Source organism: Pelophylax lessonae (assembly GCF_965119305.1).
Source record: "Pelophylax lessonae genome assembly, chromosome: 2".
NCBI lineage: Eukaryota > Metazoa > Chordata > Amphibia > Anura > Ranidae > Pelophylax > Pelophylax lessonae.
Genome location: NC_138769.1, coordinates 55,948,309 through 55,963,414, shown reverse-complemented (window position 1 = coordinate 55,963,414; position 15,106 = coordinate 55,948,309). Strand labels below are relative to the sequence as shown.

The window sequence follows — 15,106 nt, the reverse complement described above, 5'->3', positions numbered from 1 at the left end:
TTTTGCAGATGGACCTGATTGGACCCTCCAGTCTCCCCTATGGAGCGGCAGAGGTTAGCAAACACATGTCCGCTGCCATCCGATCCTGTCCGCCAAAAGCAGCAGATCAAATCGGATGACAGTCGGATGAGAAAGGACAGGCAGTCCATTTCCACCCGATTGCTCCATAGAGGAAAGCGGGGCTGCGTCTGTGTCCATTCCGCATAGCAGAGAGGACACAGACCTGTCATCCACCTGCTGAGCATGTGGATGCAGACAACGGAAACGCCCGTGTGAAACCAGCCTTAGTAAATCTCCCCTAGTGGCCAGGTCAAGCACTTAGACATTGCTTTGACAATCCTTGTCATTTTGTGATTTTATAAAGCAATGCACAAACTGATGGCACTATATAAATCCTGTGTAATTATGATTTTAATCTTGGGAACAAATTGTATTACTGGCACATAGTTTCAAAATAGTGAACTAAGCCATTAAATATTTTCATTCTACAATGAATTAGAAATATGTAAATCTTGAGATGAATTTCATACACTCGTATACATACAAAAATAATAATAAAATGATATATATATATATATATATATATATATATATATATATATATATATATATAAATTGTTGAAAGAGCAACTTACAATTCTTCAGAACCCAGACACAGCAGCCTGAGAGCTGTTAGAAGTTTCCAGGAGGGCCCATCCTGTCCAAATGTCAAACTTCTAAAATAAAACATAATTAGAATAATTTCTTTAACATATTCTATTCCACCCTATGACATTAAACAGCAATTATTTTAAGTGGACTGATGTCGGACACATCAGCTTCCTGATGACGTCAGATTGACGAAACGTAGAGGCAGAACCTCCAGCTCGTTATTTCCTGTCCCAAACATCCGGTTGGTGGAACGATCCAGGACACAAGCAGAGCTGCGGCATTTCCAATACTAACACAGGCGGGTTGTGTCTGTGCCAATTTAGGCACCTTTTAATGTGACCATTATTTTAAACACAAATACTACACTATATAGTACTATATCTTGGTTTCTATGGTAAAGTGGATGAGACACTATTGGAGAGACAACTAAACCTTGTGTAAGCAAGAGGAATACTGGAAATTATTATTATGGACACTATTCTATAGAATTTGTATATTGTATCAACTAATTGTGTTTTCATTTTTACACAGTATTAACATTTTATTGACATATTTTGGTATATGAATTTTGATGTTGGGGTTTAGAGTAAATTCATCACTATAATAGCGCCCCCTAAATATCTTTATCCTCAGCCCAGGAAGTTATCAGTGTACATGCTGTCATTTCCCAATTTTCCCTCTCAACAGCTACATATGGTATACTCACCTTTGTTTCACTCCCCTACCACTCTAGAAACAAAGAGAAACACCCAGTGCTTTAGGTAAAGGGGAGCACGAGATTCCTTTTCCTCCTGCATAAAAAAAGAGGGTGCTTGAGCATTGGCCCAGCATTATCACATGGTCATGACAAATCAGGACTTGGAGTTTACGTTGACTTCCTCTCTTTGTTGCCAGAGACATAACAAAATGGCACGGAAGAAAAAGGGAAAGGGAGTATGTTCTGTTGGGAATGTTAGAAGATAAGTGAAACTGTTATGTATTTATTTTTTGCTCATTTAAAGTGGTTCTAAAGCCTTAAAAAAGAGCTCCATCCAAAAAGGGAAGCTCCGCTTGTTTGCACCCCCCCCCTTCCCGCTACATTTGGCATCTTTTGAGGGGGAGGGGGAGAGAAGGGTACCTGTCAAAACCAGGTACCTGCTCCCCCCATCCCCCCTAAAAAGGTGCCAAGTGTAGCAGCAGAGGAGGAGAGGAGGCAGACAAGCGGAACTTTCGCTTTTGGGTGGAGCTCCTCTTGAAGGCTTTAGAACCACTTTAAATTAGCAAAAAAATAAATAAATAAAGGTTTCACTTATCTTTCTACATTCCCAATAGAACATACTCCCTTTTCTTCCGTGCCACTTCCAGCTAAGTTCATCGAAAACTGTTTGGCCCCCTCCTCCTTCCCCCGCAGCCGGCCCATTCACAAAGTGCAGCACGTTTCGCGCATGCACAGTAGGAAACCGGCTCTGAAGCCACAAGGCTTCACTGCTGGTTTCCCTTAGTCTGGATGGCAGTGCCAGCACCCGATAGCCGATTGAAAAATCAGCTCAGGTGAGGACACCGCTGGGTTCCTGGACAGGTAAGTGCCCTAGTATTAAAAGTCAGCAGCTACAGTATTTGTATTTGTGACTTTTATTTTTTCTGAAGGAGCCTGGAGCACCTCTAAGTTTTTTTTTTTTTACCCAAATGCATTCCGTGCATTAAGATAAAAAATCTTCTGTTGCAAAGGGACCCCCCAGACCCTTATACTTACCTGAGCCCGATCACGATCCAGCGATGTACAAGTGAGCAGCGGCTCTCCCGGCTGTGTCCGTCCCAACTGGGCATATTGTTAGCCAACTGCTCCCGCTCCTGTGAATCATACCCTATGACGAGGAGTCAATTAACACAGACATGGCGGCTTGGGAGTAAGCCTGCACGAGTGAACCCATAGAAAGCGGCTTTCAATGGGGGAACTTGTCAGGGGGGAGCGGGGGACCTGAGAAGGGGTGTGTCGGGGCTGCTCTGTGCTAAACCACTACACAGAGCAGGTAAGCATAACACAATTGTTATTTTAATTTAAAAAAAGAAGCCTTTGAAATCACTTTAATTTCAATGCAACCAGCAAAACACTCAACTTACTCTAAAAATCTATTTTCCTTTAGTAGTGACCATTTCTTCTGTAGCTGTTTGTCTGCGCAAGATAAATACTGGAGGATGACATCTACAAATAGTGGAGAACAACACAACACTGTCAGAACAGTTAGAAAATATGGTCAAAAGAAAATTTGTATATCTGCAGCAACCAATTAGATTCCTGCTGTCAGACCGGGAAATTTGTAGCACCCTGTTAGTGTCACCCCCTCGACAGGACTGTAATGCCCCCATCAAGGACTACGGTTTGGTTTTTGCATATATTCAATCAGGGCCTGGATGAAGAGCAAACCAAAGCATAGATGGTTTAAATTTGAGCAGGGTGGGCAAAATTTCGATCAATATATGGCTGTACCTGTTCATAAGAAGTCAATTGATAGATCGGCTTCTGTGAAACGGGAATATTGGAAAACAGTTGGCTGCAGTTGCAGATCATATAGTATTCTGACAGCAGAGGAGTCCCACTATCAGAATACAATGTCACAGCGATGAGGATTCCTCCATCCATCTCCCTTTGTGTGGATGGAAGAATCTGTTGATAAAAAAAAAGGGTCATCTATGGCCAGCATAAGCCCTTTAAATACTTGGGCTGGAAAGTAGCACAAGGAGTATGCATGCCTCCTCTTCCACCCAGCAACCAACCTGACCCCTGATCCTACAGCAAATACAAGAAAATGCAAAACCTGGGTAAATGTATGCAACTACACAAAGGCTATATGATGGCAGTGAAGGATGTCTGTAGGGAAATATGTATTCTTGGAACAATAAAAAAATGGATGTGAGGAGAAGGGTGCATTTTGGCCTTTTTGCCTTGGATGCTGAAGGATCTTGTCCTAGCACTGCATCCTACGGCCACTTACAGTAATCTCCTGACTGGATATACAGTTACTCTTTAACTTATGAGGACTGTGTGCCTGCAGGCTGCAACTTAAAGGCAAATGTCAGATGTCACACCTGTGTGCTGTCTATGTTCTGCTAGCTAAAGACTGTTTGGTTTGGGTTGCTTTGAATAACGTTTCATTTACGGAACCTCAAGTTTTTCTGTTGTCATTCTGCAATATACAGGCACATAGATAAAAAAAAATGTACAGTATGGCTGCCATCAACACAAGCTATGACAGCTAATGAGAGAAAGGCTGTGTCCTTTCAACTACAAAGCCTGGCGCATTATCTCAATAACTATTTATTGTAAAAAATGTGTAAATAAATCTCACAGACGATACGACTGACAAAGCGTATCAAGATAACACAACTGTTCCATCCACTCAATGTACTCCTGAGCTTGGGGTGACATCACCTAGGATCCAAATGGCTTACTTGTTTTAAGGGCAGTACCCTCTTCCTCAGAGCCAAATATGAAGAAGAGGGTACTGCCCTAGAAATGTGTAATGGCACTTTTCCACTGCAAGTACCGGCTCGGCTCTACTCGGCCCTGCTTGGCCCGGTTTGCTTTTCCACTGCTGGTACCGCATGGTACGGTGTTGGAACGGTTCGGTACGGTTTGGTATGGTTTGCTTTTCTACTAAAGTAGTACTAAAGTTAAGTGGGTGGGATAACAACGATTCTCTGACCAATCAGTGGCTAGTAGTGACTGCATGCAAAGGATTGTGGGATATGGTACCGGTATGGTACCTCTTGGGACCACAATCGAGTTGGTACTGTTTTAGAGAGCCGTACCATTCGGTTCCATATAGTGGAAAAGCGCCGCCGTACCGTACCGAACTGTTCCTACACCGTACAATGCGGTACCAGCAGTGGAAAAGCACAAAAGCGAGCCGAACCGTTCGGTTCCATGCAGTGGAAAAGCACCATAAGCCATTTGGATCCCAAGTGATGTCCTCCCAAGCTGAGGAGTACATTGAGTGGATGGAACAGTTGTGTTATCTTGATATGGTTTGTCAGTCGTATCGTCTGTGAGAAGATTTATTTACACATTTTTTTACAATAAATGGGTATTGAGATAATGTGCTAGGCAGGTGCCCTTTTTTTTTCTTGTGTTTTTATAGTTTCTATTGGGACACCCCCACTCTGCGAAATGGATGTGTGCCAAGTACTGGCATTAGACCACCACACGCTGGAGATGTTATATTTTGTCCTTTCAAATAGGGGTCAGATTAGGGTATCCCTGGTTAGCTAGGTTGACCTGAGCAGTTTTAATAAGAGGAAGACTAAGCAAAAATTCCTGGGCAATGGTGGCCAAAGTTTGCCTCACAATGAGAATAAAGTTACATATTTTATTCCTTGAAATAAAAAGGAGGCACAAGGTGATGATTCACAGATGGCCTGTAGGAACACAGAACTGATGTGAGTACAAGTTAATTTAAAATAATAAAGGATAAAGAATGTTATCCTTGCTAGAGTTTAGTTTATGGTAAAGGTAAAGACGCGGTTCTGGGCCTAGGCTGCTGCCTCTCTGCTCAGGATAGTCAAATCGCTCAGCTGATGAACAACATCTGGGTGTGGTTATAAGCCCCTAGTACAAACTTCCGTCTATTTTGAAATCCGTTTAAAATCTTTATTTGTTAGGGACATATGATACAACCAACGCATTTTGGTGGGGGACTTTCCTCTTTAAGATTTGTAGAACAATTTGCAATACACTCAGTTGGAAATACTATAGATCCGGTCTTGAGGCTGGGTTGTCCTAAAAGCATGCTGACCCTGATTCAGTTTAAGGCTTTCTATATTATTTAATACTGAATGTATTATTAATCGTTATGCAAGCCCCAAGGAAGGGGAAGTCCTTTACCACAAAAAGCACTGGCTGTATCTGATGTTTCAAACAAATAAAGCTTTTAAGCAAATTTCAAGTGAGACAGAAGTTTGTACTAGGTGCTCCTAGCCACGCACCCAGAATTTACAGATGGGCAGAGAACCAGGCACAATCAGCAAACCTATGCGCTATTCAAAGTAGGCCATATGGCAGATATAAAAACAGGCTGGGAATCTGTAAATTGCACTGGGAAAACAGGAAGGTGATTGGCAACTCCAGGTCACAATTACATTAGCCTGTAGTTTTTGTAAACCAGTGACAATATGGGGTGGATTTACTGAAGGCAAATTGACTGTGCACCTTGCAAGTGCAGTTACAGTTGGCCTTTTGGCTAAGATCAAGTGTAGTATCTGTTCTTATCAGTTGGTATGGACCCTGAGGGTTAGTATCGGCAGGGGCTGAAATGAACCGGGGCGCTCTGGACGTCACTGGAGGACCGGGAAGTAGGCACTGTCAGAGAAAGCCGGATGGGTCTGTTGCCTTCTGATTTGAATGGGTCCGCCCCTGTCAGTTTGAAGGGAGTGGGAAAGCCGGGCGACCACGGTTAGTACTGCTCCTGGATGTGATTGGTAAGGAATGGCGGATGGTGGTGGGGGAACCTTTCCTCCTGGGTTGAATCTGGCCTTGCAAAAGGCTTGTCCCCAGTTGAAGGCAGGTTCTCCCTAAGCTGTCTAAAATTCTGATGCCTCCTGATGGGATAGGGCTACACTGGGTCTGGCCGGGGGCTGAGACCGAAAAAGCCCGTGGTGTACGTGCCCCTGGGGTGGCAGCCCAGGGGTGCCTCAATCTCACTGGTGAGGGGCAGCTCACCTGAGTTTTGTGGCACCTTGGTCACTGCACCATCACACTTTTTCAAGCACCTGCCTCTTGGGGTGGGCCTTTTGGCCAACACCAGAGGAATTTTTTATTCCTGGCCGGGGGGCCTGCCAAGGTTTTTCACTTTGGCACTACCCTGCACTTCTCCACTTCCCCTTTCCCCACTCTGTTTTTCTTTGTTGTGTGTCACGTTTGTCCCTTTTTTTTGGTTGAGCACTTTGCACGACTTTGATGGCGTAGGTCCTCGGGCCTGCCCTGTAAGTCTTGGGAGGGGGTGGATATGGCCTTTTGGCTTAGTTCGCCCTCTCCCATGGGGCCTCCCTTCGGGGGAGCCCTACCTAGTACTCGGGGTGGGCTGTTTCGGCAGTCCCCCTGAAGAATGGGGTCCGCCCGGTTTCGGCTGGGTGGACCTAAGTGAGTACCTCAGTCCCTGTCAGGAGCTTCGCGCCCCGGGGGATCAGGGTCAGGGCCCTTCCTCTTCGGAGGAGGGCCATGTGTGTACGCCTTGTGCACTTTTTTGTGTGTCCACGTTTGCGTGTGTGCACTTTTTTATGCACCGGGTGTTAAGTCTTTTGAGTGTGTTTCACACACCACGGGCTTTAAAAAAAAAAAAAATACAGTTTTTTTTTCCCCAGAGCTTAGTGAATGTGGTGAAGCTGCATTTTGTAAAGAATACCCAATCAGGTGCAAGGAAAAAAATGAATTTTTGCTTGTACATGATAAAATGATGGAAATTAACAGAGCTTTACCACATTCATAAAGCTCAGGGGAAAATCAGTGCAACTGCACTTGCAAAGTTCAGAGTCTATTTGTCTTTAGTAAATCCACCATCCTGTGTTGTTTTTTTTTTTTTTGGCCAGATGATCCAGCCCCTAGCATACACTTACCTGGAGTCACATAGACACTCTGATGGGGATTGTTAGCTGCCACAAATCCGTATTCTAGCAGAAGTCGCTGATTATCATGGGGTCCATAGCAAATAAACACTTGGTCATACTTCCTATACTGCACTTTAGTCCTAATCTCATAATGTCGAGTCTCCTCATTAAATGCGGCTTCCACCTGAATGGAACAAATTATAGAAAGTAAATGAAGTACCTTTGCCTGTCACAAAAGCTGGACGTTCATCCATAATAGGGAGGTTTGGAAGTTTGCCCTCCTTCTCCCGTAACAGGGTATCATCTCATATGCGAGGCTCAAAAAAAGACTAAGGGCTCTTTCACACGGCCCCTTCGCTTGTCCGCAAATCATCCTATTTTTTTGCAGATGATTTGCGGAGTCAAATGTAAGTCAATGGCATTGCGGATGTCAGCGGAATACCATCCGCTGACATCCGATTTTCTTCCTTTCAGTTCTGTTCCGTTTTTTGGAACGGAACGGAACCCTATTTTTTCATCCGTTCAAAAACCGGAAAGGAAGGAAAATCGGATGTCAGCGGTGTCATCCGCTGACATCCGCAATGCCATAGACTTACATTAGGTCCGCATATCATCCGCAAACGGATGGGATGATATGCAGACATATGGAGTGGATGACACAAATGTCATCCGCTCCGTGAAAAAAAAAAAAAAAAAGTCCCGCAGCGGAGAAGAAATCCGGAGCGGCCGTGTGAAAGAAGCCTAACTGTAATGAGCAAAGAATAAGCACTGTAAAGAAAACTGCCACTTTTCAGACCTGTATCTGCCCATGTGTAAGTATAGGTGTCAGTCAAATGGAGTTTGTCCATGCTCTGCACATGTACACATTATAGGTCCAGCCACACTGGCAATGACATCAGCTGAAATCATCTTTATTGTTCCAAACAAAGATACAGAAAGTCCACACAGATACTCCACACTCTAACTTTCACCCAGACAAGGCTTAGTCATAGAGGTCTATGACTAAGCCCTATCTGGGTAAAATGTATTAGCTGAAGATCAGGGAGGATCTCTGTGCCTTTTGTACAGAATATTAAAGTTGATTTCAGCTGAGGTCATTGGAGGTAAGGGCAGACTCTTTTTTAAAATGTGCAAAGCCCATGAAATTAGATTTTAGTTTACTGAGTACAGATGATTTCTGGGTGGTCATGGTGCTCTTATATATCATGACTGCTCTTTGAACTTGCATGAAAGGGAACGGTCGCCCTCCCATGACGTCATCATTAAAAAAGTGCTCTTTTTGCTTCCTTGAATTAGGAAAGGTGTATAAGGACCTTGTCTGTCTCTGGCTGTGTTTAATGACCCCTAAACAGAAAGCAGGGCAGCGCTCCTGTCTGCTGGATTTAGGACTCACTAAATAGTGAATGTGTTACTGTTCAGATGCTTTGCATTGCGCTCAGCAAAACAGTCAATGAGCACAAAAGGCAGCGGTTGGGGAGTGGGGCACTTTAGCCCCCCAGTCAAAATAGACATGGTTTGGTACCCTGCAAACACCAGTTTAGATCTATGCCTACTGGGTAAACCAGAACCAATGGCTGGTATACAAGCTGTTGAAATATACGGGATCCTACCTGCACACCAGGGCTGTGATTCAGCAGATCTAAGAATGGTGCCAATGCATACACATCCTGTTCAGAAGAAAAGCAGTCTCTCTGTGCATGTTTCATAAACACAGTACGAGTGTTGACTGTGCACCAGGCCCAGCGCACGGCATCATAAGTCAGGATGCTTTCGGCATTCTCCTGAAACAACGACTGCAGTGATCTGAAGAACGACACATGGGAAGAGTAGATCTCCTGAACAATGCTCCTCTGCTGCTTAGCTTTCTGTTTGACAGGTTCTGGAAGGAGCATCACTATTTCTGGATCCCAATAAACTGGGCAGTCATAACTGCTGGGTAATACGTCTAGATATGGTTTCCACAGAGACCGGTCACCCGCGTATCTCTCTGTGACTAAGAAAGTGCACAATGCCAACAAAGGGGAGACAGGAGGGTGCCACCTAAGCATAATGACAAAATATTCAGTAAACATGTAATTATTTGATAATTGCAGCTAAAAATGTACTTTTGAGTAAAGCCATCCATAGTGCTAGAAGGCATAGCAATAGCGGGCACGAGGAAAGAAAATTTGCTGTACGATGGCAGAAGGGAGGGGGGTAGTAGAGCTCCAGGCTGCAGTGAATCCCGGACCCATTTACAGATTAGGTTTGGAATCAAGGAGCTCCTCAGGCTGCCGCACCCTGCCTTACATTTTGACAGGCTGGATGCTGCACATAGAAAAATAGAAAAGAAGGAGCACCTGGTGTCCATAAAATGTGAATTGGAAGGTAGGTTAAAAGGTGTTTATTGAAAGTAGCAACAAGTACATTAAGCCAAAGCATTTCAGGACTCCCCCTTCTTAAGGGCTGTTGCTGCATGCTATTAAATGGGAAAAAGTTAAGAGGCCAGATAAAAAATTTGTGGTTGCAACCACAGCTATCATTCTGTCAGTCTGCTCTCTGATGCCACGCAAATATATATTCGGCTTGAGAACTTTTTCCCATTTATTAGCATGCAACACAAGCTCTGAAACACGCTGGCTTGATGTACTTGTTGCTACTTTTTCTTTTTCTTTCTTTGAATTTGCATTTTTGTGGACATCGGGAGCTTCTTCCTTCCAACTTTTACAACCATAAGGCCCCGCCAAGAAGGCAGCAGCCCAAACCCCAAAAGTTTTTTTTGCCATTATCAATTACTGGGCACAACCTGCTGGAGAAACCCCTTCCTACTTGCCCAAACAACCACCCACCCATGACCAGGGACTGATCCAGTCAGTCCAGCGTGGTCTCCAGCACAAACGGGATGCTACATGTGTCCCTCCTGGGTGCAGTAAAACACCAGGAGGGACACACAGCTGCTGGATGACCCCATGTGGAAGGTGCCTAAGACTCTTGCAGTAAAGGGATTTAAGAAAGTGTATGGGGCAGATGATGGAAAGAGGGTAAAGCAGAAGAAAAGGCCAAACAATAAACCTACTTTAAAATGATGGTTCCCATTAACCTGCATACGTTTTAAAATAAATTGCTACATAAATGTCTTTTTTTTTAAGTTTTTCTATGCAGACATGTAGCCTTAAAGCTCCGACTCCTCTGAGCAAATGTGCAGCCAGACAACTTAAAGAAAAGTGATGTCACGTGTCGGCATCCACTGCTCTAGGAGTTGTGGATGAAGAGAGAGTTCACTCCCATAAGCTGCAGCCGCACATTTACACTGAGGAGGTGGAGCTTTGCACATTGGAAAACTGAAATGTCACATTTTCAAGGATTTTTAAAAAAACAGCAGACCTGCCATTATAATACCAACCTTCTGATATAATCACCAAGGTAGCTTTCCAGGACCGTGTCGGTGGTAAGCAGACAGGACTCTGGCAAGGAAATGATCAGATCTCCTGGCTGAGAAAAGACAAAGAGATTGGCTGAGATTGTATAAGCCATCTTAACTTCCAAAGTTTATCAAATAAAAATATCTGTTTGAGGTTCGTCACAATCTTTATTTTTACAGAGCACTCTAAGGGCCCTTTCACACCTAAAATTTTTGCTGTGTTTTTACCTTGCTAAAAAAAAAAAATGCAGGAAAAATGTTTCCCTTTAAAGCTTATGGGACTCTTTACAGCACTGCAGGTGCGGTGTATCTTTAAAAGTCCTGCTTGCAGAATCTTTGGTGCGTTTTTCAAAATCGCACGACAAACACAGGTCCCCACTGAAATGAATAGAAAACGCACCAAAAATGTGTCAAAAACACAAAAAAACACACCTGCTTTGCATTTTTTGTGCATTTTTGAGTCACATGTCCAAGTTTCACAGGTGCATACTGGGTAATAGGCACCCAGAAAATGAGGTGGAAACACATATGCGTTTTTGATGCATTTATTCAGCGGAGTAGTGTGAAAAGGCCCTAATTCCTAATGGCTCTACAACACCATTAAAATGGTATTTTTTTTTTCTACCATCACTTTTCTAGAAATGAAAGATGTGTGACTAATTTCAGCACTGCTAGCAAGTGGGGAGTGTAGGTGTTTAAGAACAGATCATAAAGGAGCTCTTCCAAACAATCCAAGTTCCAATTACTGAGGCTCCATTCACACCTTGGCATTAAGAATCGCGGGCGGAATTGCTGCAATTCTTCCCGCATTTCCAGAATTGCCGCAAATTGCGGGACCTGCTTACAATTCTGTTACTTTCAATGGCACCCCTGTATAGGGCCTATTCAATCTGAAGAGTTTGGGTGAGTTCTTTTCACCGCGTTTACTCTTTTTAGCTTTAGCTTGAAATGTTTATGGCACTCATGCCATGATAGGGTGGAGCCCCCTCACATTGGACTATTTATGTCCTCTGTGATACAGACTATGCACCTATAGGTGGCGATGATTATTCATCACATGTTTATTTACTATATTCTATCACATGAGTTGTTTATTAACATAAGTTATTTTCTAAATAGATGATACAGCTTATTTTGAAGAAGCGGTCTAATCCGCAAAACATGTTGAGTACACCGTGACTCCCCCTTTTCCAATAGGCTCCCCTGGCTAGGGGCAGCTGTGGGGGCATGGTTCTTTTTCCCATTCAGCTGTATTATATGTCAATGTGATATCCCAATGGAATATGTTGTATGAATATTTGTCTGTTGTTCCTTTTATTTATGTATGTCGCTGTCAAGATGTACATTTTTAAATGCTATATTTAATAAATGATGAATTTCTATTGACTGTGTTTACTGTTCTAGTTGTACCAAGAGAGTCCTGTGTGTCTCCCATACTTAGCTCGATTTTTCCAAATGCAATGGCACCCCAGTCACGGTGTGATTTTGCCACGATTGTTGTCCGACAAATCACGGCAAAATTGCGCAAACAGAATCAGGGGATGCCCGTCGCCAACAAGAAGTTCCAGAACTTCTTGTGGACAAGAGACATCCCGCATTTCTATTTGCGCAATTTTGCTGCAGTTTGTCGGGCAATAATAGAGGCAAACTCGGGCTGCGTTTGAGATGCCATTGAAAGTAACGGGATCGCAAGTGTGCCGCACGATTTGCAGCGATTCGGGAATCACAGTAAGCTCTTGTGCCAGACTGTGTCTGAGCTTATCCAGGTGGATGATGTAACTGTCCCTCCTCAGGAGGGATGTGTTGGAGAAGGGCAACTAAACTAATTAGGGGATAGGAGGACCTTAATTACAAGGAGCATTTACAATCGCTTGATTTATTCTCCCTGGAGAGGAGACGCCTGGGAGGGGACATGATAGCAATTTACAAATACCTCAATGGTGATCTCAGCATAGAAAAAAAAACTATTCAGTCGCAAGGATTGCATGAGGACGCAAGGACATACAATGCAATTAGAGGAGAAGCGTTTTCACCTCAGGCAATACAGGGGGTTCTTTACTGTTAGGGCTACAAGATTGTGGAAATCTCTACCACAAGAGGTAGTCTCTGCGAGAAGTATGGCTACTTTCAAAAGACTCTTAGACGTACATCTCAAGGATCAGAACATTAAGGGGTATGAGAAATGATTACAGCCACACACACCTACACAGGTTGAACTGGATGGACTATTGTCTTTATTCAACCTCATCTACTAGGTAACTATGTATGTAACTGGCCCCGACATGTTAAGGCTAGGCAATTGGCCATCCAGGCGCAAACATCTCAAATGGGGGAGCTCCCCCACATCCGGAAACCCTACTCTGTACAAACAACAGAGCAAGGGCTCTGATGGAAACCTAAGTATAACTGGTGGGTGGGGGACTATCAGGAGACTCTGCCTGAATGGGCAAAGTGGCAGTGTCTCCATTGCAAATAATCAAATTATTCAAATAAACCCGTGCTAGGTATATACAACAAAATAAAGTGATATAATGTGCAGCTGCTGTTCACCAAGTGTGAAACTCAGAAATATGAAAAATAATAAAACAGCGCTTGCCCTTACAAAAAATATAATAGCAATCATAAAATGTATACAATAAAGTGTTCATGTGCAGAAATATAGTATATTCATAACATCAATAAAGTGCTAAAGTGTTCCAAAAGATTACTAACATAAGTGCTTCAAAATGTCCCCAAAGTGTGTTAAAGCGCTTGAAGATATAAAAGTGCTGAAGTGCTTCAAACAAATCATACGGTGCGGGGTTCATCACTATTACATTTTCTTAAATTTATATATCATATTTTGTTATTTTTATTTTTTTCATTTTTATTTCTATTTTTTATTTTTATTTTATTTTTATTTTATTTAATTTATTATTTTTTTATTTCATTTTATCTTTTCCATTTCTACATTTTTCTGTATTTCTGAATTTATTTCCATTTTTTATTTTTATTCTTGATTTTTCATACATTTTTTAGTTTTCTTTTTTTTATCCATTTAATTTCTTTTCATTTATTTCATTATGTGCCATATTTTATTTATTGTACTAATTAATATCTTGCATATTTGTTGTTGTATTATATGGAATCTTTGTGTCATTATATTATTAACGATTTTAAACGTTTGATGGTAGAGGCTATTCTAATCGTTCTTTGATCTTTATGTAAACAGGAAGTGATGGGTTTTATCATAGCGATCTAATTATTTAGTCCATTCATTGCTGATTAGTGTTTGGATAGGGGGAGGTTACCCCTGTGCTGTATAAATATAACAAGCTGGCGTACTGGAAATGATGTCCTTTGATGACGCTCTGAAAGGTGGGGAGAAACGCGCTGACGTATTTTCGGTTACGCCAAACCATTGACGTCACTTTCTGTCCTCCGTGCAGTGGCGGAGCCAGAGGGCTAGCTGGGGTGGCAATTGCCACCCCAGACGGAATCCTTGCCACCCCTGTTGCCACCCCGCTCACCAGTGGGGGTTTGGCCAGGAACTCGGGGCTACATATCAGCACTTTAACATTAAAGCCAGTGATAAGTGGGTGATTCGGCGGGGGGGGGGGGGGGGGACAGCTGCAAGGAGAGTGATTGCAGCTGTCAAATTTAGGCATTTATGTCGGGTGTGGGCGGGGAAGTATGTGGGGGCTGGGGCTCCGCCCCCTTGCTCCGTGGAGAAACAGAAGCTGGCTGGGAAGGAAGGTGGCAGGGGGCGGGACCAATTGTAGCTGCTGTATGGGCACACAGAGCTTCCCATCCTCCCCCAGCATTCAGAGCCAGGAGGATTTTCATTTCATCCTCCGCGCCTGAAATTGGCTCCACCCACCTCCCTGCAATCAGAGAGAGAAACTGACTGAAGCTGGATGGGGCAGGAAGGATTCAGCCGCGGGATGGATGGATGGTGTCAGCGCCGGTTCCTGGACTTGGTAAGTGTTACTGGCTCTGCCCTCCTCTCTCACTACTACCCCCCCACTACCACCCCCTCTCTCTCACTACTACCCCCCCTCACTACCCCCCCCTCTCACCACCACCCCTCCCCCCTCTCTCTCACTACCCCCCTCCTCTCACCACCAGGAATGCATACACATATGTATAAACTCACAGTTTATAGCATAATCTGCCCACATAAGTCTCTCATATGAACAAAGCTTGTCATTAAAATATCATAAAATGAATTATAAAATAAATAAAATCCACCAAAACAGCAGAATTAGCTTAAAAGTCCATAACTGCTAAAGAGTCCTGGGATGATGACTAAACGTGCAGATGTAGTACTGGATCACCAATTCATGCCACCACCATGCTCAGAGGGGGAGTAAAAGTGCAAACTCAATTCTGTCGGTGTGGAGACTGAGAGGGACTGTCTGGGGCAGGACCCTGGCCTGCTGTAAGGGGGCATCTATATAGGGGACCTCACCTCACCCTGGCCTGCTGTAAAGGAGG

At 43.5% G+C, this 15,106-nt stretch overlaps 1 protein-coding gene across 1 annotated transcript in view; it reads right to left on the bottom strand.

Moving 5' to 3' along the window:
- Window positions 1–15,106, bottom strand: part of LOC309547168 (SET domain-containing protein 4-like) — a 41,113-nt gene that overhangs the window by 9,796 nt on the left and 16,211 nt on the right. The window contains exons 5-9 of the mRNA XM_082246956.1: window positions 10,613–10,701; window positions 8,841–9,270; window positions 7,240–7,414; window positions 2,752–2,833; window positions 636–716 (exon numbers count right to left, since the gene is read on the bottom strand). Of these exons, the coding sequence (XP_082103082.1) occupies window positions 636–716; window positions 2,752–2,833; window positions 7,240–7,414; window positions 8,841–9,270; window positions 10,613–10,701 (857 nt within the window). The remainder of the gene's footprint in view (window positions 1–635; window positions 717–2,751; window positions 2,834–7,239; window positions 7,415–8,840; window positions 9,271–10,612; window positions 10,702–15,106) is intronic.